Below are 24,115 nucleotides of genomic sequence, written 5' to 3' on the forward strand. Positions count from 1 at the left end.
CATCAGCATCCTATGGAGACATGTCTATCATCACATTTAGCATCAGCACAAGCATCCTATGGAGACATGTCTATCATCACATTTAGCATGAACACTAGCATCCTGTGGGGACATGTCTATCATCACATTTAGCATCAGCACTAGCATCCTATGGAGACACTTACTCTTAATCCCTGTTTTATGGTAGTCCTGTAGCCCTAATGACATTACTGATCCAATCAAATGCTAAGTGTTGCTTTTGCCTCTTTAGGCTGCTACTTGCCCAGTAACCCTGAGGCCATTGTGCTGGACATCGACTACAAGTCTGGCACTCCCATGCAGAGGTATGTTTATATTGGTGTTTATTTGTTTAAAAGGGACAGTGTACATTAATTCACATGCTCATGTACAACCTACTGGCTGGTATTGTAGACATTAACTATATGATTAGTGACCGATGGAAGATCCTGATCCTTGCCATCTAATAGTAATGCTTATTAGGGATGTAGAGTCAATATTACTGTTCAAACACACTTGTGTCGGTCTCTCTCTCTGTCTGTTTGTCTGCATCCGTTCTGTAGTGCTGCCAAAGCTCCATACCTGGCCAAGTTCAAGGTGAAGCGATGTGGAGTCAGTGAGCTGGAAAAAGAAGGTGTGTGTAATGTACTGTGTACAGTATGTATGTGAATATACTGTATGTATAGTGTGTGTATGTACACATAAGGTAAAGGTTAGTGAGATTTAACAGACAACAGGGACTAGCAATGGGGGTTCAACCTGAGCTAACCGTGTTTGACCACATACTGTATCTGTATGTTACATGTATTTATATCTAACGTGTGTGCATCTGCGTGTGTGTGTGTGTGTGTGTGTGTGTGTGTGAGTGTAGGTCTCCTGTGCCGGTCAGACTCTCTTGACGAGGCGGGCAGTGAGGAGGAGGTTCAGAGGATCTGTTGGCAGGCGGCCATCTTTAAAGTGGGCGATGACTGTAGACAGGTACCTCCCTCTTCAACATCCCAACATACAATGTTATGACTGAAAGTTCACTATGAAGCATCTGGAGATGAAAGTTTCTTTCACTCAGAGATGAGTTTCCATCTCCTTCTCGCTCCCTCTCTGTCTTCAGTGTGAATGTTGTATAAACAAACAAATGGTAATCTGGTTGGCATTTCGTAATACAGTATGTGTGCGCGTGTACCATGGTGTTGACAAAGTTGGATTGTGGGGCTATCTAGTAGCCTTTAAAAATGTCCCTGATCTATATAATGGCTCAATATAGTTTCCTCTCTCTCTCTCTTTCTATTTCCTTCTCTCTCTCTCTCTCTCTCTCTCTCTCTCTCTCTGTAGGATATGCTGGCCCTGCAGATCATTGGCCTCTTTAAGAACATCTTCCAGCTGGTGGGTCTGGACCTGTACGTCTTCCCCTACCGAGTGGTCGCCACGGCACCAGGGGTGAGCACACCAAACTCCGATTGAAGATTGAAGTCTTCTTTGACCAATGACAAACTGACGAGACCCTGCCTATTTGCTTTTCACCAGCAGCTATAGCTAGTCATGACCAGAGGCGGACATTCCTGGTTCAAAAGAGTAAAAGTCCTTCCATATATTCTTTCTACCTGTGCACTTAACACAGGTGATATCACTAATTATCTGATCTACCTGGCAGCTAATTAGGATGAGCTGGTTGGATCCAAAATGGTTGGATCAAATACTTGGCAGGACTTTTACTCTCTGACCCCGGGATGTCCGCCTCTGGTCAAGACCATCAGCCTTATTGTGTTGTGTATGACCATATCCCACAAGCCTTTGCAAATGAGTGTGTGCCGTCCCATGATTCAGTGCGGCGTCATTGAGTGCATCCCAGACTGCAAGTCACGTGACCAGCTGGGCCGGCAGACGGACTTCGGCATGTACGACTACTTCAGGAACCAGTACGGAGACGAGTCCACACTGGCCTTCCAGAAGGTGAGATGATGGGAGTGTGTGTGTGTGTGTGTGTGTGTGTGTGTGTGAGAGAGAGAGAGAGAGAGAGAGGGAGGGAGAGACAGAAAGAGAAAAGGACTTCAACAAAAAGTGAGGGAAATCGTGGGTACTATAAGATTAGCAGAGTGAATATTATATCTGTCGCGTTGAGATAATATTTCACTTTAGTCACAAATTATATGTGAAAAACTGCTGTATGTCATCTCTCTCTCTCTGTCTTTCTGTCTCTCTCTGTCTTTCTCTCTCTCCTCTATCTCTCTCTTTTTGTCTCTCTCTCTCTCTCTCTGTCTCTCTCTCTCTCTCTCTCTCTCTCTCTCAGGCAAGGTATAACTTCATCCGCAGTATGGCTGCCTACAGTCTGTTGCTCTTCCTGCTCCAGATTAAAGACAGACACAACGGCAACATCATGCTGGACAGCCAGGGACACCTCATCCACATAGGTCAGCTACACACACACACACACACATATATATATATTTACAGATTGCAACATCATGTTTGAGTGAAGAACACTTAATTCACTGTAGATCAGCTTCTCTGCATCAGCTTCTTCTTCACTCTCTCTCTCTTGGTCTCTCTTTCTCTTTCTCTCTGTCCCTCAGTCACTCACTCACTCACTCACTCACTCACTCGCTCACTCACTCACACATTCCCACAGTCTAATCAACAAGTTGTCATCAGGTTGGACAGCTACTTGAGTGTGTGTGTGTGTGTGTATGTGCACTGCAGACTTTGGCTTCATGTTTGAGAGCTCTCCGGGCGGGAACCTGGGCTGGGAGCCAGACATCAAGCTCACGGACGAGATGGTCATGATCATGGGGGGAAAGATGGAGGCCACACCCTTCAAGTGGTTCATGGAGATGTGTGTGCGCGGATACCTGGCCGTCAGGTGTGTGTGTGTGTCTCTCTCTCTCTCTCTGTGTGTGTGTGTGTGTGTGTGTGTGTGTGTGTATTTATTGTCAAAATACATTTGCACATTGTACTATGTGTGATGTTGTCCCAGAGAAATTACCATATGCTGTGCAGTCATAGACATTAGTAGAGCTTTTTCACAGTAAAAGATAAACTTGTACTGTAGCACATCCTGAAAGGTTGGTTTGAAGAAAGCACCTGTGAACCAAAGTTGATGTGTCATTTGAGAAGTTACAGTAGTTATGCATGCTACACCCTCTGCCGATAAAATCTCTCTGCATGAGTCTAATAACACTACAGTATGTGTGTGTGTGTGTCTCTCTCTCTCTCTCTCTCTCTCTGTGAATGTGTATGTGTGTGTGTGTGTGTGTGTGTGGTCTCTGAATTTGTAGGCCCTATATGGATGCGGTTGTTGCCCTGGTAACATTGATGTTGGACACAGGGTTGCCTTGTTTCCGTGGACAGACAATCAGATTGCTCAAGTGAGTTACATGAGGCAATTATCTAAGACAGTTTTCATGTATAATAATGATTTATTGAATTAATATTTAGTGTGTGTGTGTGTGTGTGTGTGTGTGTGTGTGTGTGTGTGTGTGTGTGTGTGTGTGTGTGTGTGTGTGTGTGTGTGTGTGTGTGTGTGTGTGTGTGTGTGTGTGTGTGTGTGTGTGTGTGTGTGTGTGTGTGTGTGTGTGTGATCATCTGTTCAGGCAGCGTTTTAGTCCCAGCATGAGTGAGAAAGATGCAGCAGCCTACATCATCAAAGTCATTCAGAACTGCTTCCTGAGCAGCAGGTAAGACACTCACTCTCTCTCACATATATCCACACACATATATCCACACACACACACACACACACACACACACACACACACACACACACACACACACACACTCACACACAAACACAGTCACATATTTGACTGTCGTAAACGTACACATTTGTCATAAAGGGGCAAGTCTTCAACTGTATCTCCTTTTGTCTTTCAGGAGCAAGACATACGACATGATCCAGTACTACCAAAACCAGATCCCATACTAGGACGTGTGCCTGTTCTCATGCCTCTATGCCTGTGTGTGGTGTGTGTGTGTGTGTGTGTGTGTGTGTGTGTGTGTGTGTGTGTGCACGCGTGCGTGCATGTGTAAGTGTGGTGACTGGCCGCTTTGCTCTCTCATTCTAGTGAATGGTCTACTCTTCTCTGTTGCCTTTGTTCTCTGTACGCCTCATCTCAAGAAAAAAAAGAAGGAAAAAAAAACTATGAAACGCAACTGCTACTATCAACAATAACATTGGTAATAAATGGTAACCACAATTCTTTCACAGATAGGACAAAAAGCTAGCCTATAACGGTGCAAGAGAAAAACAGAAAACAGTGTAGGCCTACTTCACATCAGCTACAATGATAAAGGAATAGTACCACACAGTATGGGAGTCAGTGTCAATTAGCATGGCCTTAGAGACAACTTTTAACCATACAGCATATGTGAGGTAAATACTAAATCTAAACTTTTAACCAGATATATGTGAGGTAAATGCTAAACCTATTCAACAGGTGCTGCTCCTACCAGCTCACCAACATGCTTTTAACAAAACAAATTCACAAGAGGGCGCTGTTCCTCTCTTTAACAGCACAATGTGTGCGACCCTCCGATTATAACTAGTCTACAGTACAAAACAACATACATTGTTAGTTAATGTAAGTTAACTAACTATACATGTGCATGGCTGACTTGAACAATAATAAGGCCTGGCTATAATTTACATCAATGTAGTCAGTTTGACGGACCAGAAACTGCAGAGTTTTTCACCACATTCAGTGAAAGATGTTTTATGGACTTTAATACATCCAAAAGCACAGAGGGAAGTGACACTATTCACCTCTTTGGTTATCTGCTGAGCTAGTGTCGGCAGTGTGCACATTGCTTCCTGGGAAATGTAGTTCCCTGAGATATGCCCAGGGATGCTTTCAAATTAATAAAAGAAAAATGTTAGGTTTACTATCCTGAAACACCTACAACAGCCTGTTACTGGTTTGCACTGTTCATGCCTGCATGGCAAGCAGGAGGATTCTAGAGCACATTTTCTTATATTTGACCAGCATCAGCATTCTTATTGGCTAAATCTCTATGATGTCAGCACAACAGCTCTCTATTAGTGGCTTCCACCGTATTTGTACCAGCATCTGATTGGACTGTTGTAACCAATAACTGTTGATTATGTTGAATGACACAGGATCGAGGTTACTGATTGGTTCGGGCAGGTGTCCACTCTTAAAATGGCAGATCTGTCAATTGTCCTCTGAATATTTGAAATCTGTGTTGCAGATCTTTTGAGTAGTGAGAACGCTTTGGCATGAGAAGGGGATCATTGGAGATGCTCTTTGATATTGAAATTCATGGTTCTCCATATAATGACATCTGATGTTTACCTCTGGCAAAGAGTATAGAACACTTTATAGTATAGAATATTCTGTACTCTAGGGTTCTAGATGAAAGGCTCTCCACAGTGAGAAATATTTCACTGCAAGTTTGAGTGGTGTTACATTTTCCAATCACAAAGCCCAGGTGTTCTGTGCTTTATGTCTTAGAGTACAAGGACTGTTAATGGTGTGTTTGTATGTGTGGCTGTATATGTTTGCAGTGTGAGTGTGTGCGTGTTTGTGTGATTTGTATAGTAGGAGTTGGCTACTCTTTGCTAAACTGATTTTCAAACCTTGCATCCTTATCTTGCATCACCTTTTCTATCCTCCAGTCTTTTTCAAATGTGTATGATGTTTGTGATATTTAATCAAATAAATTATGAAGTGACTCATCTGATGTGAGTGTTTCCTATTCATTGCTGATAACTATTTTGAACTTTCTGTTTATCCAGTGATGTTGTAGACCCAAAATAGTATACATTCTATACAGTTTACTCCCATCTTGTTGCCTGTATCTCTGTTGCATGAAGGTTAACTGAACAACAGTATATACAATATAGTTACATTGATGAAGTGTTTTTTTAATATTGATTTTTAAAACAAAGTGGTTAAGTTTCATAATTCATTTCAATGAGTTTATCGTTAATAATAATAGCTTAGGTGTGCATTTTCTAAAGGCTTAAAGGTCATAACGCCAGATCACTGCGGTAAAATTAGTTTAATATTCAACATTCTTTTAACACTAAAAATTCAAAATGACCGAAAATGGCTGTGGAGCATACCAATGAAATTCCCTCATGTAGTAGACTCCAAATATATGTTTTTTGCATGTCCCATGTACCCCTGTCCTGTAGATTTTATGACACAAATAAGGCTACTTATCTATTATGCTCTACTAAGGCTACTTATCTATTATGCTCTATTATTTTCAGAGCCTTGTAGGAGGACGCGCACAAGCTTTTTGAAAGGAAAATTCTTGAAATAGATGAATAAATACAGATGATATTCAACCACATTCCAACACATGAATAACAGTGAGGACATTATATTCCAATTTCCAAAAGTGAAAGACATCACATCACTTTCCAAAAAACTGACCCATTTTCAAACGTTCACACTTCTCAGTAGTCAAGTCAGTCAACACTTGCGTGAAAATATCTGTTCTATATTTCAGAAACATTTCCAACTAAAAGGAAGTAATGCCGGGACCAGCATTTACATCATGTACTGTTGATACTGATTTGCATTGGTGGATTAAAAGGGACATTGTCCTCATCAAACCTACTGTAATCCTTGATGTTATCCCCTTTGGCGTGCAGGAAACATTGTCACGCGATATGCTGATTAACCTTTTACACCAAAATCCATTGTTGTACAGTAGCCAGGTCAGTCAGTAGCCAAGTCAGTCAACACTTGCATGGAAATAGCTGTTATATATTTCCAACTAAAAGGAAGTGATGTCGGGAAAAGCATCAAGATGTAGATACTCATATTTGCATTAATGTATTGGAAAGGACATTGTCCTGGTCACACCTAAAAACCTGTTGGACCTCATCCCCTTTGGCACACGATATACATTAACCCTTCACACCAACATCCATTGTTGTACAGTAGCCTACATGGAAAAAACAACGTTGGCAATAAATAAAAATCCCACGTTTTTCTTTTTTTTGTACACGTTGCTACAATTGAGGCCTGTATCTCTGTTGCGTAGGAAGGTTAACTGAACAACTGTGTAGTGTTTGAGGACAGTGAGGACATGCTGAGCAGCAAGACATGTTGGATACCCAACACTAAAAGATTCACGATTCAAAATTTACTTCGTAATTATGTCTCATAAAACTTGTATGAGAAGATACAACTTTTGGGTTTGGGGTCCTCATCAATACATATTGCAAATAATTAATAATAGGCTAATCATTTTGGATCCTAGATGAGTGACAGTGTGTGAGTGTATGTGATCATGAGATCGATAGACACACTCGCAGACATAAACCTGCAGGTTCCTGGCTTTGAGGCTATGATTCCGCTTTCCAGATAACAGTAACATATAGTGTAGTGGCCAGGTGTCCCCGATTTCAGGGGACAGTCCCCGTTTTTGGTTGCCTGTCCCTGGGAAAATACAGAAAAACTACCTATGTCTACCTATTTTTTTTTTTTTTTTTTTAATGAAACCAGCTAATTAGCTAACAGCTAATAACTGACTTAAAACATGCCAATCTCTTAGTATGGTGAAGGGTAATAGTGTTGATGTGGGGTTACAGTATTTTAATTCCAAAGGCCAAAGGGACTTTATCAGGGTGCATAGTGTCCTGGATCCATGAAATAACGGGGCGTTCCAATACTTATGACCCCTGTATTCTAAGGAAAACATTTATTTATTTACAATTCATTATTCATTCACAAAGAAAATTGATGCCCTTAAAGGTTGAATATTTCCCATTTTTTTCATTTAAGGCATTAAGATCAATTTCCAAAGGATGATGTTATATTTAACTTTAAGCATGTGTTCCAATACTTTTGGAGGGCACTGGTCAAACTGAAAATGTCCCCATTTTTTTTTTTTTTACACATTTTTGGGATTGTGTCCCTGCTTTTGGTCTCGGACATCTGCAGTAACATCAACTTCCATTTATATAGCGCTTTTCTAGAAACCCAAAGTGCTTCACAGGGAAGGGGGAATTTCACCAACCACCACCGATGTGTAGTATCCACCTGCACGACAGCCATTGTGTCCTCGTCACTGCACTGGGATCCATGGTTTGGCTGGTGCAAAGAGTGCCACATACTGGCCATCTACCAACAACACTTCTAGCAGCAACCTGGTTTTCCATCTAAGTAACCAAGCCCACACCTGCTTAGCTTCAGTAATACAGCAAAGACAGGGCTGCTGTCTGAGCAACGGTTGAAACAGTCTTTCCTCATCTATTTTTTGGGCTTCACTAATGCATTGTCTGTTTTACAATCATGAATGGATGGCAGCTCACAGCTCATGCCTTTTATTTGGTGACTGAGTATCCATTTTCAGTCATCGATCCTTAGAAATTGTGTGTTGCTTTGTCAGGTACATTTATACTTTCTCTGTGATTTCTAGGGTGAATAAAGATTCATTTTTCAAAACATTTGTCATCATTCTATTCCATCATTGATTCTGTGTATAGTACTAGTATTAGGGCCACACATGAAGAGAATTTTTTTTTTCGTTCCGTGACCAGATTACAGTTGATTTATCGGCATTAAACTCAACATTTCAAGAATAAAGTTGAAAAATTATGTCGAAGGGTCTAGATTAAAGTTAACATTTTGAAAAAAGATATATTTGTAATGTAGTTTGATCAGACATATTGTCCTCACAGGTCCACAAAAATGGGGATTTTCCACTAGCACTTTTGGTGATGTGGAGCTGAGCAGTGCCGAGCTAAATGTATGGATATTAATCTAATATGTTTAATATGTTTAATAACATTGCTGCACCACACACGTGTGTCGTTCTGTTGCTTACCTTTGTAATTGACGGATTTCCCTGTGGTCTCTGCAGTAAAGGTCACAACCAATTAACTGTACAAATTTATATGGACATATAGATTGCACCTGGACTGGCACACTCATCTGCAGTTGTAAGTCTAACATTGTCACACGGTGGGTTTCAAGGTCATTCCATATCAGATCACCCTGAGGCATCAAAATCAAAATCAATATTTTTGTTTTATATAAAAATCTGCCACTGAAAGTCTACCCTCGGCATCTGCTTTTGAACCCATCTCCTTTGAGCATCTTCAGGCTAAATTGCACCTGGACTGGCACACCCATATGCAGGTGTATAGCCTACCTGAGCCACACATTTTTTCATGAGTCAGAAAACATTGTCACATGATTTCAAGAAGATTGTCTTCAGTTTCGTTTCCTTCTATCAGAAAACACATAACCATCCCGTTCCCTTGGGGTGGAATTTCAGGTGCAATTCCTAGCAAAAAGCAAATACTAAAGTAGTATTTCATTAAAAAAAAAAAAAGAGTTTATTATAAATCATATAGAGTTAAAAATCTATTAAATCATTTGTTTAAGTCAGTCAAGTCAAGTCAAGTTTATTTACATGTCTTGTGGGCGCCGGCCTATTTGAGACTTGTCTTATGACCATGTCAGACTAGGCGATCATCAGAGAACCACAAAATCATGCAGCGTCGTGGCCGCAAGAGTGGCCACATTACAAGATCATTTATCATAGCCTTCTCGTCGTGTGTCACAATATCAGTGTCAACACGGGAGTCGTAGGAGATTCCCCAAAAAATCTAACATGCTAGACTTTTGGTCGTAACGTCTTAGAATGTCGCAGACAATAAATCGCGGGTCGTTGAACATGTCAGATTACAAGACGCTTCCTCCTTCGAACGTCGTTCCCGACTTTGAATATTCGGACCCGACACAATCGTGGCAAAATCGGGCTGAAATCGTGTAGTCTGCACAGGCCATAAAGGAGCACTTCACCGTTTTTTCATATTACACTTTGTTATTCCCTTAAAGGAATACGCCACCCAAAAATGAAATTAAGCTAGTCTCGGTCACCCCCAGAGTTAGAACAGTGAAAAAAACCCGGTTAAAATCCGTCCGGGCATTCTCCTGCTTTGGGAGCAGCGATGTTAGCTTTAGCTTAGAACACTTGCTGTAGGGGAGCGCCGGGTCGATTGGGACATGGGGCAATTGATACACAGCGATTTCCTCGAAAACCATCCAAGCTTGAGCCGTCAGATTTTGACACTACGTCTAGCACATAACACCTACCAATCCTGGCAAATCTCGTGAAATTACGTCACGCCATTCAAAAGTTATTAGCGGGAACCGGTTTTCGTCTACGGTAAGTAAAATCTTACATGCGGTAGTTTTTTTGTGATCAAAAGTTCTATTTTGGGTGCCATGCAATAATAATATGATCAAACAACAGATGAATTCGTACTTAAACAGACCCTAAAGTATGCAATGTCATAGTTTTGAAGTTTAGAAGCAAAACAGGTTTAAGTGTCAGTAGTCGCTGGAGGTTCAATTGGTACAGCTGTTTAAATCCCTAACGCTATAACCCGGATGTGGCCACATTACATGACCAATATCTGTATAAATCACCGAATTAATAACTGTTTTGCGAGGAACAACAACTGATTTGAGTTAACAACAACTTGTTTGAATGAACAACATATATTTTGAATGAACAAAACATGTGTATGACATGAATCCACAGATATTCAGCGAAGTGAGGTAAACAAATATTACATGCGGTAGATTTTTTTTTTGATCTGAAGTTACGCACGGGACAAAAATATTTGTTTGACCTAGTTATATTGCGAGAAATAATGTGACATTTTCGGGATGACGAGTACACTAGTATGTTGTCCGATATGCTTCATAAAAACGTGAGTAAGGTCAGTAGTTTCTGTTTAAAACATGCTGTATTAATTGCCCCTTTTATGTGTCTCAAACGACACGCATAGGTAGGGCATTTGAGACAAATGTCAACTTACGTTCAAAGTTTGAAAACAGCTTGATCATCCAACATATGTGTTAAATTACACTTGTAACTAAGACACAACACATGTGAGTTGTTGATCACATGATAAAAAAATTTGTGTACATAACGTAATCTTTGAAAAGATCGTTTAACTGAAAAGTGTCTCAATTGACCCGGCGCTCCCCTAGTTGAAGGGTGTCAGTGAGCACGTCCTCCAAAAAGTGACTGAGACGTCTACATTTTTTTCTAAATATATCTTGGGAGCCGTGTGTTCAAAACGAGTACAAATCATAATGCAAAATCGAACGAGACTATTACCTGGGCAGATCTTTACTTGGAACTATTTTCAGCCTCATCGCCGACGAAGCACCGCTAGCTAGGCGCAAAGTTCTCACGTAGCACCACTTGTGAAGTTCCAGTCGAAGCTAGTTGGGAGTTTACAAGACTGCTACGTGAGAACTTTGCGCCTAGCTAGCGGTGCTTCGTCGGCGATGAGGCTGAAAATAGTTCCAAGTAAAGATCTGCCCAGGTAATAGTCTCGTTCGATTTTGCATTATGATTTGTACTCGTTTTGAACACACGGCTCCCAAAATATATTTAGAAAAAAATGTAGACGTCTCGGTCACTTTTTTGGAGGACGTGCTCACTGACACCCTTCATCTACAGCAACTGTTCTAAGCTAAAGCTAACATCGCTGCTCCCAAAGCAGGAGAATGCCCGGACGGATTTTAACCGGGTTTTTTTCACTGTTCTAACTCTGGGGGTGACCGAGACTAGCTTAATTTCATTTTTGGGTGGCGTATTCCTTTAACTAAGACGAGTTGATATATAGGCTACCTCTCACGTTTCAATGCGTACACTCACTGGCTCTGGTGCGCGGCGCTACTTTGATAGCACTTAGCTAGCAGTTCATTCATTAGGATCCAAACAGAGATGAAGTTAGAAGCGACCAAACACCTCCATGTTTTCCCTAAATGCACCACGTTTTATTTTGTCTCACCATACTTGGTTGTGTGACTACTCGTGTAACTGTATTTTAATATGGAAAACATGGAGGTGTTTGGTCACTTCTGCCTTCATCTCTGTTTGGACACTGATGAATGAACAAGTGCTATCAATGATGCGCCGTGCGCCAGAGCCAGTGAGTGCACGCATTGAAACGTGAGAAATGTAGCTTATCAACTCGTCTTACTTAAGGGAAAAACGTAGTTTAATTTAAAAAAAAAAAACGGGGAAGTGTTGCTTTAAGTTGCCTGTTTTTAATATGTGCTTCGGAGATACAACTCTTGTGGTGTAATAGTAACACATCCATCCTTTGGGTGGAAGATTCCGGGTGCAAATCCTGACAAGAGTTGCAGTACACAGAATTATTTGAATATAAATTTAGTAAAATAGTAAAATTCCATGTTTTCTCTCTAAAAGGTACTGTACCTTCCCTCCACAGGACTTAACACAGTTGTTTTTATTATCGAATGGGCATTTAGTTTGGCTATGTGTTGGATTTTCCACTGGCACTTGTGGTGACGTCTAGCTGAGCAGTGCTTTGGATTGGCACACCCACATGCAGGTGTAGGCCTATGTCTGAGCCACACATTTTTTCATGTGTCGGGAAACATTGTCGTATGGGTGGGATTTCAGGTGCAATTCCTGGCATGAGTGTGTGATTTGTTTGCCAGAGCAATTTCATAAAATTCTTATAAAAGATATAGGCCTACAGGTAAGATCTATTAAATCCTTTATTTAAGTCCTTCAATTAACCATGAAGAATAATAGAAGTAAATATACTTGTTTTTCTCTTCTTTTCTACCCCATCCCCCCTCTTCTCTATCTTTCTTTCTTTCTTCTCTGTCTTTCTTTGGGTGAGTGACTGGGGCAGACTACTCGGCTGATCAATTAGCTTAGCACTTCTTTACTTCCTCCCTCCATTAACTTGCCGTTTTAATTTGTGCTCGGAAACACAACATTTGTGGTGTAATAGTTACACATGCATGGTGGAAGATTCCAGGTGCAAATCTGGGCAAGTGTGAAATTCCCAGTACACACAATTAATTTAATATACATTTAGTAAACTAAAGATCCATTGTTGTTTATTATTATAAATGATACAGTTAAAATCTGTTAAACTAATCTAATCTATTTTTTTTTTTTTTTTTACAAAAAATAAGTGATGTTTCATATTCAGTGTGATGAGTTGGGAGTTAATACGATTAGACGTGTAAAGGCTTAAAGGTCAACACATTTGGTCACCCAGAGGCTTTTTCAGAGCCTTGTAGGAGGAACACACCAGGACAAATGAGAGCCGCATCAGAAGCAGATATTCCAATGTTATTCAAATGGTTCCAATGTGATTCAGCCGTGATGCCAGGAGTGCCATTATGATATTTTACCAGCGGAAAACTTACAGACTGTCAAAATGGCACAAATCATTGTGTCACGTGAGGGCTTTGTGCCTAGACATGTGAGGACGTGCTAAAATGGAGAAAGAAGCGCTCTTGCATTTTCAAATAAAATAAATAAATAAATAATAAATGAATGAAGCAAAAGACTGCTTGTTTGTTTTTATTTCACAAATAGGCTACTGATTAAAACAGGCCCCCTGCCTCCCAACAATGATGTTACAATGATGTTAACCAACTCCACTAAACGTCACTAAATTAACACTATCCTATAAACACTCGCCCAAGACATTTTCCTTCTTGCTCAACCATAGTAAGCAGTTCTAATACGTTTCTTGTATTTATTTTCCGGCCTGATCTCTTTTTTCGGAAGTTGGGACTCGGAAATTTCCGAGCGGCATGAAGGCAGTATTATAGACCAGATGAATTTCTGAGCGGCATGAAGGCAGTATTATAGACCAGATGTGGCAGATTTTTATTGGCTAGGCTAGATGTAGACACGCCCTAGTTGTAGCCTATTTAAAGGCTACTTCTCAGGTCACTTCTTCATACAGTAAGACGAGACACCACCTGTAACAACATCATCATTCAGTGAAGAGACGACACCTGTAACAACTTCACTATTCAGTGAAGAGACGACACCTTTCACAACTTCACTATTCAGTAAAGAGATGACACCTTTAACAACTTCACTATTCAGTGAAGAGACACCACCTTTCACAACTTCACTATTCAGTGAAGAGACGCCACCTTTCACAACTTCACTATTCAGTGAAGAGACACCAATTGTCACCACTTTCACTGAGCACGCTATTCTCAGATGAGAGATGAATGACACGGGAAAACCTGAGTTTAATAACTGGACTTTACCAGTATATGGCATTGTCTTACTGGCTGTCTGTCAAATAATAATGGACTCATTTGAAATCCAACATCTGACATCTCTTGGACATTTGACGGGGGAACACCATTTGAAAATATTCCGCCATGTTGTAAAAATGCTATCAAAAATCTTTGCCATTTATAAAACCATTACGGCTTGTGACAGTTCCTGGAGTGAAGACAACTTTCAAATATGTTTGAATATTATACTATTTATATTGCGATTCCAGATTTACACGGGTAATGTTCAAATAATTCAGAACAGTATAGAAATTGTTCAGTCAGCATACGCTTTATGGTCTGTCTCTGAACGTACAAATGATTTACAACTGTTTGCCACTACATCATGGAACATCCTGGAAATTCTTTGGGCCATCTATGACATCTATTTGATTATTTTCAATACGGTACGAATGAGAGCCGCGTCGGAAGCAGATATTCCAATGGTTGTGATTCAGCCGTGATGCCACGAGAGCCATATGATTTTTCACCAGCGGCAAACTTGCGCAGACCGTCAAATATGATGAGGGCTTTGCGCCTAGACATGCGAGGATGCGCAAAAATGCCTATATCTTTCTACCTTTTCCTTCTTTCCCACCGGGAGGCAGTCCCAAAAAGTCGACGTGTTCCTTTAACAGTTTCTCTTACGGCCCTATGCCTGTAGCCAAATGAGGGTGGTGTGTGCATCTTCAATAGCCTATGGTGCATTGTAGGACTGGAGCGGGTCTGAGCTTGTCACTGTTTTCTCCTCACTCCTTTCTCCGTCTCCCACCGGTTGATGAATTGATGATGCTGGAGCTGCTTTGCTGGAATTGACAAGCCATATTGTTTAAGACATAGTAGAGGACCAATACGACAAAAATTATTAATCGCATTGCCCAGCAGAACAAGGCGCTGGATGCCCAGGATCACGACATATTGGTGACGAGCACAGACCTGCGGTATGGCAGTTTTGGGTTTTTTTTGGCGGAGATGACAGTGACGAACTCACACCTGAGGGATGCGTCACATGACCGCGGTACGGCGGTAATCCAGCCCCAGACCAAAGATCATTAAGGGCGGAGCAAGATACTTCATGAGAAGCCACTTCCTGGAACCCGAATCGCAAGAGGTAGGGGGGCAACATCCCCCTTTATGCAGAGCTGTTCCGCCTCTTTTCCATTGAAGTCTATGGACATGACACGCATGACACACCCCCTTTATGCAGAGGAAGTGATCCCCGTTTTGCGCCCAGAGACATGAATTACGACGACGTATCTTGCTCCGCCTTAAGGATCTTTGCCCAGACCCACCCACGAGCCTTTGTAGTCACATATCTTTTTGTCTGCTGTCACTCGGAGACGGGACCTCATGATGGAAGCAACAATGAATTGGCTCACCCCCTCAGCACCTTTGGCGGAGAACCCATGGAGGTATTATAAGAACTGGAGAAAGTGAACAAGTCCCATTCATTTCAATGGGAATGCTAGGCTAGTGAAAAGTGCCAAAATTGAACGATTTTTTCAGGCTTCAACATGGCGTTTCAAGGGGCTTGTTTCCGGTACCGTTTTACTTAGCCAATTAAGTGCCAGGTTACCGATTGACGTAAGGTACAGAAGGAGAGCTCGTGCCCACACTTAGCTCGTGCATGAGCTGAGAGTGGAACAGCCACCAATCAGCATGAGTAAAACGCAGGTAAAACGGCACCGGACATGATGTATTTCTGGAAAATGGCGACGAGGAAGTGCTTTGCTAATCGGCGAAGCTAATCAGTCAAATCCTGACCCCCTGGGAGAACCTCAGCATTGCTCTACAAACCCTGAAGACTTTCATCACGTTCGCCAATTATGCTTATGATGCGTATAAGTTGATCTGTTATGTAAAATAATTAATAAATCGTTTTAGGAGCAGCACACCAGCAAGAGCACCCAGAGCTCACAACGACTGCAGTCTGGAGGATGTTTAGCTTCCTTAGACATTGCTCATGTCTAATTTCCTATCTGGGGTAGTGTTTTTTTAACTTTTCTGGTAATCCCGTGTTTATGTCTTCAATGTACACGTACTGACGCATAAAAAGCCCAGTGAATTGGAGCACAAGATGGCAATAATTAAATTAAGCTCTGTCTATGAGCTGGATGCCCGGGATGAAGACATTGGAGGACCAATACGACAAAGATTATTAATCGCATTGCCCAGCAGCACAAGGCGCGCACAGACCTGCGGTGTTTTTTCTGCGGAGATGACAGTGACGAACTCACACCTGAGGTATGCGTCACATGACCGCGGTGCGGCGGTAATCCGGCCCCAGACCCACCCACGAGCCTTTGTAGCCACATATCTTTTTGTCTGCTGTCATTCGGAGACGGGACCTCATGATGGAAGCAACAATGAATTGGCTCACCCTCTCAGCACCTTTGGCGGAGAACCTCAGCATTGCTCTACAAACCCTAAAGACTTTCATCACCCAGAAAGAATATCATGCCCAGCAGTACAAGGTGCTGGATGCCCAGGATCACCACATATTGGAAGACCAATACGACAAAGATTATGAGCAATACGACAGGTGCACAAAAAAAGCTTGTATCTCATTAAACTGGTTTTCGACAATAAAACACTTGGGTTTTGGCCCCTATATGAGTGATCGGGCAGTGCATCGACCGACCGGTCTTCGTCTGATGCACAGAGGGCGCTCAACACGACACGGTAGACAACCAGCGTCGCGGCGAATGGCCGGCGTATCGAATAGCCGGTGCGCCGAATGGCCGGCGTGTCGAATGGATGCTGTGTCAAGCATCTGCTGAGCTGAACGGCCAGTGCACCGAATGGCCAGCACTCGACGCTCGACACGACGCGGCAGACGACCGGCGTCGCGTCGAGTGGCCAGCGTGTCGAACAGCTGCCGTGCTGAATGGGCGTGACACGTCGAATGGACGGCGTGTCGAATAGCCGGCGTGTTGAATTCCCGGCGTGTCGAATGGATGCCGTGTCAGATGGGGGGGGGGGCGTGCCGAACGGCCAGTGCACCAAATGGTCGGTGCTCATCTGACACACGGAGTGCGTTCAACAGAATGTGACGGATGGCTGGCATGTCGAATGGATGCCGTGTCAAATGGGGGACGTTCTGAACGACCAGTGCATGCGCTCATCTGACTCACGGAGTGCATTCAACACGACGCGACGGATGGCCGGTGTGTCGAATGGATGCCGTGTCAAATGGGGACGTGCAGAACGGCTGAGGACTTGAAGATGGATGGGAGCCTCAGCACCTAAATTGCCTGAGAACCTCGGCAATAGATGGATAGATGGTCACTAAAAAAAATCCTAATAAACAATACCTTTTAAAACACATCTGTGTCGCCAGCATGCTTATAATGTGTATAAGTTCATCTCTTATGCAATCTGCTACGTGACACGTCGAGTGGCGGGCATGGCGAAAGGCTAGCGTTCTTCTTTTTTTCCCCTTCCTACTTTATTTTTAATAAAGCAAACAGAAAAGGCTGGCGGCTGGCGTTCTGACGCGCAGGGTCGCACCGAGTCGGTGGCAACAAGTAAATAATACATTGTTACTCCTATTTCAAATGAGCATAACAACCAGGCGCCGTCGAGACTAGACACGAACACAACAGCCAACAACGACAGACAAACGGCACAACAGCTCATGGTAAGCACACCCATCTAGCAAAACTGTTACCATGATTGCTGATTTGCGATTGCTGCAATGCTTGTCAACATTGACTGACTGTGTCAGAAAAAAATCTGGGGTATGGTTGCCAATGGACGGTAGATTGCCTTTGGGTGAGTGACTGGGGCAGACTACTCGGCTGACCAATTAGCTTAGCACCTGTTTACTTCCTCCCTTCTTTAACTTGCCGTTTTTAATTTGTGCTTGGAGACACAACTCTTGTGGTGTAATAGTAACACATCCATCTTTTGGGTGGAAGATTCCGGGTGCAAATCCTGGCAAGAGTGTGAAATTCCCAGTACACAAAATGATTTTAATATACAGTACATTTAGTAAAATAATACAAATCCATGGGTACTCTCTAACAGGTAACATACCTTCCCTCCACAGGAGTTAACACAGTTGTTTTTATTATTGAATGGGCATTTAGTTTGGCTATGTGTTGGATTTTCCACTGGCACTTGTTATGACGTCTAGCTGAGCAATGCTTAGCTAAATTGCACCTGCACTGGCACACCCACATGCAGGTGTATGTCTGAGCCACAGTCTGGTTCAGTCTACTCCTGCACTAGGACATCTAAGTGTAAGTGAAATGTAAAAATTGTGAATGTGAGAGTTAAAATCTGTTTAATGTTTGTCGTAATGGAGCTGTATGTGAGGGTTACTGACATTGTGTGAGAGTGATGTGTGGGGATGTGGTAGGGTGTGTGGTCCTTGATCGTTGCGCGTTATGCCTCACATTCACAACACTCTCCGGCTTAGCTGATTGATTTGGGACTTGTCTTAAATTACAGTGTACGTAGTTAACTAAAGGCCTGCGCCCACCGGACACGCCGTTCAGCGGTGTGGGCTTCACGCGCAGGATTTTAGAAAAGTTTTCTGTCCCTGTGCGGCTGCTGCGCGGCAGACGTTTCCAGTGGGCTTTGCTCCGTTAAAAACAATGGAGTTTGATTCTTGTTGAGGCGCGCCCGTAGGTGTCTTGTGGGCGCCAGAAGATTGTTTTTCAGTTTCGTTTCCCTCTATCAGAAAACACATAACCATCTCGTTCCCTTGGGTGGAATTTCAGGTGCTATTCCTGGCATGAGTGTGTGATTTGTTTGCCAAAGCAGTATTTCTTGGAAAAAAAAAAAAAAAAGAGTTTATTATAAATTATTTACAGTTATGATCTATTCAATCCTTTATTTAAGTCCTTCAATTAACCATGAAGAATAATAGAAGTAAATGTATTTGTTCCTCCTTCCTTTTCTGCCCATTTTCGTCAGACGAGTAAGGGTAAAGGTAGGCCTGTATATTATCAAAGACTGTGAATAGCCTACAGTGAATGAGCAAATTCACTGTTTTGTTGAACAATTTCTCTTACAGTGGTATTACCGTCATACCGCGGGTCTGAGCTTGTCACTGTTTTCTCCTCACTCCTTTCTCCGTCTCCGGCCGGTTGACGAATTGACGGTGCTGGTGCTGGAGCTGCTTTGCTGAAATTGACGAGCTGACATGCAAAAGCAATCCACCCTGAAGGGACTTGAGAGTTTTGGGTGAGTGACTGGGGCTGATACTCGGCTGATCAATTTGCTTAGCACCTGTTAAGGCTACTTGTTCGTGCTCGGAGACACAACTCTTATGCTGTAATGGTAAGAAAAATAGTCAAAATCCATTGTTGTTTATTATAAATTATATACAGTTAAAATCTATGAATCCATCTAATCTGTTTTTTTGCAAAAAAAACAGGTGATGTTTCATATTCAGTGTAATAGATTGGGTGTTAATAAGATTAGACGTGTATTTTCTTAAAGGCTTAAAGGTCACATCAGGTCACCCAGAGGCTTTTTCAGAGCCTTGTAGGAGGAACACACCAGGACAAATGAGAACCGCATCAGAAGCAGATATTCCATATTCAAATGGTTCCAATGGGATTCAGCCGTAATGCCACGAGTGCCATTTTCATATTTTACCAGCGGAAAACTTACACAGACTGTCAAAATGGCACAAATCATTGTGTCACGCAATGGCTTTGTGCCTAGACATGTGAGGATGTGCTAAAATGGAGGACACACTACACCCTGTTGGCCCCATTTGAGAAAGCAGCGCTCTTATTTTTCAAATAAAATAATAAATGAATGAAGCAAAAGACTGCTTGTTTGTTTTTATTTCACAAATACTGATTAAAACAGGCCCCCTGCCTCCCAACAATGATGCTACAATGATGTTAACCCACTCGTCACTCGAACCAGCCCACAGCCTAGAGACAAGTGTTCTGACAGCTAAATTAGTGTTGAGTTATTAGCCTACTTTCATAATGTGTCTTCTCCAAAAATCCATCTAGCTTCACAGAGGAATGCCCATGTCTGTGTTTCTCATCACAGATCTTACAGTGCCTTCATGCCACATCGGATCTTCAGAAATTCTGACCTCCGACAGTGGACAAATGACTGGAACGCAGTCGGATTGGATTTTTTGCTTGGAGACTTTTGTGCAAAAGTTTTGTGTCCCAAGGTATCCAACTTCATGCCACTATCATATTCTCCAAACATGATGACGGCCTCCCTTGCAACAACACAAGAGGTGAATTTCACTGTTGTTACAAATAGGCAAGGTAGTTTGTCACTAAATTAACACTATCCTATAAACACTCGCCCGAGACATTTTCCTTCTTGCTCAACCATAGTAAGCAGTTCTAATACGTTTCCTGTATTTATTTTCCGGCCTGATCTCTTTTTTCGGAAGTTGGGACTCGGAACTTTTAAAGGCGGGTCCGCGGAATTTCCGAGCGCCATGAAGGCAGTATTATAGACCAGATGTGGCAGATTTTTATTGGCTAGGCTAGATGTAGACACGCCCTAGTTGTAGCCTATTTAAAGGCCACTTCTCAGGTCACTTCTTCATTCAGTGAGACGAGACACCACCTGTAACAACATCATCATTCAGTGAAGAGACACCACCTTTCACAACTTCACTATTCAGTGAAGAGACGACACCTTTCACAACTTCACTATTCAGTAAAGAGACGACACCTTTAACAACTTCACTATTCAGTGAAGAGACACCACCTTTCACAACTTCACTATTCAGTGAAGAGACACCACTTGTCACCACTTTCACTGAGCACGCTATTCTCAGATGAGAGATGAATGACACGGGAAAAGCTGAGTTTAATAACTGGACTTTACCAGTATGCATTGTCTTACTGGCTGTCTGTGAAATAATAATGGACTCATTTGAAATCCGACATCTGACATCTCGTGGACAATTGATGAGGGAACACCATTTGAAAATATTCTGTCATGTTGCAAAAATTCGATCAAAAATCTTTGCCATTTATAAAACCATTACGGTTTGTGACAGTTCCTGGAGTGAAGACAACTTTCAAATATGTTTGAATATTATACGATTTATATTGCGACTCCAGATTTACACGGGTAACTATGTTCAAATAATTCAGAACAGTATAGAAACTGTTCAGTCAGCATACGCTTTATGGTTTGTCTCTGAACGTACAAATGATTTACAACTGTTTGCCACTACACCATGGAACATCCTGAAAATTCTTTGGGCCATCTATAACATCTATTTGATTATTTGCCATACAGTACGAATGAGAGCCGCGTCGGAAGCAGATATTCCAATGGTTGTGATTCAGGCGTGATGCCACGAGAGCCATATGATTTTTTCACCAGCGGCAAACTTGCGCAGACCGTCAAATATGATGAGGGCTTTGTGCCTAGACATGTGGGGATGCGCAAAAATGCCTATCTTTCTACCTTTTCCTTCTTTCCCACTGGGAGGCAGTCCCAAAAAGTCGGCGTGTTCCTGTAACAGTTTCTCTTAAGGCCCTATGCCTGTAGCCAAATGTGGGTGGTGTGTGCATCTTCAATATGGTGCATTGTAGGACTGAAGCGGTAATGCATACCGCGGGTCTGAGCTTGTCACTGTTTTCTCCTCACTCCTTTCTCCGTCTCCCACCGGTTGATGAATTGATGGTGCTGGAGCTGCTTTGCTGGAATTGACAAGAAGACATATTGGAGGACCAATACGACAAAGATTATTAATCACATTACCCAGCAGCACAAGGCGCGCACAGACCTGCGGTGTTTTTTCTGCGGAGATGACAGTGACGAACTCACACCTGAGCTATGCGTCACATGACTTGTAATGCCGTGTTTATGTCTTCAATGTACACGTACTGACGCATAAAAAACCCAGTGAATTGGAGCACAAGATGGCAATAATTAAATTAAGCTCTGTCTATGAGCTGGATGCCCGGGATGAAGACATATTGGAGGACCAATACGACAAAGATTAAAAATCACATTGCCCAGCAGCACAAGGCGTGCACAGACCTGCGGTGTTTTTTCTGCTGAGATGACAGTAGGCGTGTTCAAGTTGACCTTTTGCAGCAACGAGAGCTGCCGGTGGCAGCAGGGGCGGGGATACAAACGCTGCTATGAAGTTGTACACTCTCGTATTGACGAACTCACACCTGAGCTATGCGTCACATGACTTGTAATGCCGTGTTTATGTCTTCAATGTACACGTGCTGACGCATAAAAACCCCAGTGAATTGGAGCACAAGATGGCAATAATTAAATTAAGCTCTGTCTATGAGCTGGATGCCCGGGATGAAGACATATTGGAGGACCAATACGACAAAGATTATTAATCACATTGCCCAGTAGCACAAGGCGCGCACAGACCTGCGGTGTTTTTTCTGCGGAGATGACAGTGACGAACTCACACCTGAGCTATGCGTCACATGACTTGTAATGCCGTGTTTATGACTTCAATGTACACGTGCTGACGCATAAAAAGTAGAGATGCACCGATTGCAATTTTTTGGCCGATTCCGATTTCCGATTTAATTTCTTCTAACCACTTTACAGCACAAACAAGGACTTATTTTCTAGCCTATATTTTCTTTAATACAACATGTTAATATAGAAATGTAATCAACTTATCAATGGCTGGTAGAAAAAATGTGAATAGACATATTCTTCTTCAAGTCTTCTTCAGCTGCAGTTAGAGATGCACCGATTGCAATTTTTTGGCCGATTCCGATTTCCGATTTTTCATAGAATTTGACCTGCCGATACCGATTTTAGCCGATTCCGATTTAATTTCTTCTAACCACTTTAAAGCACAAATAAAGAGTCTGATTTCCTATCTGGGGTAGTGTTTTTTTTTTACTTTTCTTGTAATGCCGTGTTTATGTCAATGTACACGTACTGACACATAAAACCCCAGTAAATTGGAGCACAAGATGGCAATAATTAAATTAAGCTCTGTCTATGAGCTGGATGCCCGGGATGAAGACGTATTGGAGGACCAATACGACAAAGATTAAATATCGCATTGCCCAGCAGCACAAGGCGCGCACAGACCTGCGGTGTTTTTTCTGCGGAGATGACAGTGACGAACGCACACCTGAGGTATGCGTCACATGACCGCGGTGCGGCGGTAATCCGGCCCCAGACCCACCCACGAGCCCTTGTAGCCACATATCTTTTTGTCTGCTGTCATTCGGAAACGGGACCTCGTGATGGAAGCAACAATGAATTGGCTCACCCCCTCAGCACCTTTGGCGGAGAAACTCAGCATTGCTCTACAAACCCTGAAGACTTTCATCACCCAGAAAGAATATCATGCCCAGCAGTACAAGGTGCTGGATGCCCAGGATCACCACATATTGGAAGACCAATACGACAAAGATTATTAATCGCAATGCCCAGCAGAAGACGGTGCTGGATGCCCAGGATCATGACATATTTGAGGACCAATACGACAAAGATTATGAGCAATACGACAGGTGCACAAAAAAAGCTTGTATCTCATTAAACTGGTTTTCGACAATAAAACACTTGGGTTTTGGCCCCTATATGAGTGATCGGGCAGTGCATCGACCGACCGGTCTTCGTCTCATGCACAGAGGGCGCTCAACACGACACGGTAGACAACCAGCGTCGCGGCGAATGGCCGGCGTAGGCTATCGAATAGCCGGTGCGCCGAATGCCCAGCGTGTCGAATGGATGCTGTGTCAAACATCTGCTGTGCTGAACGGCCAGTGCACCGAATGGCCAGCACTCGAGGCTCAATACCACACGGCAGACGACCGGCGTCAAGTCGAGTGGCCAGCGTGTCGAACAGCTGCCGTGCTGAATGGGCGGGGACACGTCGAATGGCCCGCGTGTCGAATAGCCGGCGTGTTGAGTTCCCGGCGTGTCGAATGGATGCCGTGTCAGATGGGGGGCGTGCCGAACGGCCAGTGCGCTCATCTGACGCACGGAGTGCGTTCAACAGAACGCGACGGATGGCCGGTGTGTCGAATGGATGCCGTGTCAAATGGAGGACGTTCTGAATGACCAGTGCGCTCATCTGACGCACGGAGTGCATTCAACAC

General features: G+C 42.8%; 1 protein-coding gene and 1 long non-coding RNA gene across 2 annotated transcripts in view; both read left to right on the plus strand.

Annotated features, from left to right (window-relative positions):
* Positions 1-5,684, plus strand: part of pi4kab (phosphatidylinositol 4-kinase, catalytic, alpha b) — a gene marked incomplete in the record, with an annotated part of 51,565 nt that extends 45,881 nt beyond the window's left edge. The window contains 10 exon segments of the mRNA XM_062543462.1: positions 251-323; positions 561-631; positions 869-975; positions 1,327-1,431; positions 1,819-1,944; positions 2,282-2,402; positions 2,692-2,851; positions 3,267-3,356; positions 3,582-3,665; positions 3,862-5,684. Coding sequence (XP_062399446.1) covers positions 251-323; positions 561-631; positions 869-975; positions 1,327-1,431; positions 1,819-1,944; positions 2,282-2,402; positions 2,692-2,851; positions 3,267-3,356; positions 3,582-3,665; positions 3,862-3,913 — 989 coding nt within the window.
* Positions 5,685-18,272: 12,588 nt separating this feature from the next.
* Positions 18,273-19,765, plus strand: LOC134089687 (uncharacterized). The gene is made up of 3 exons (XR_009940116.1): positions 18,273-18,310; positions 19,090-19,259; positions 19,518-19,765. It is a non-coding gene; the product is annotated as an uncharacterized LOC134089687 (long non-coding RNA).
* Positions 19,766-24,115: the final 4,350 nt, after the last annotated feature.

This window comes from Sardina pilchardus, chromosome 8, assembly GCF_963854185.1.
Source record: "Sardina pilchardus chromosome 8, fSarPil1.1, whole genome shotgun sequence".
In the NCBI taxonomy this organism is placed as follows: domain Eukaryota; kingdom Metazoa; phylum Chordata; class Actinopteri; order Clupeiformes; family Clupeidae; genus Sardina; species Sardina pilchardus.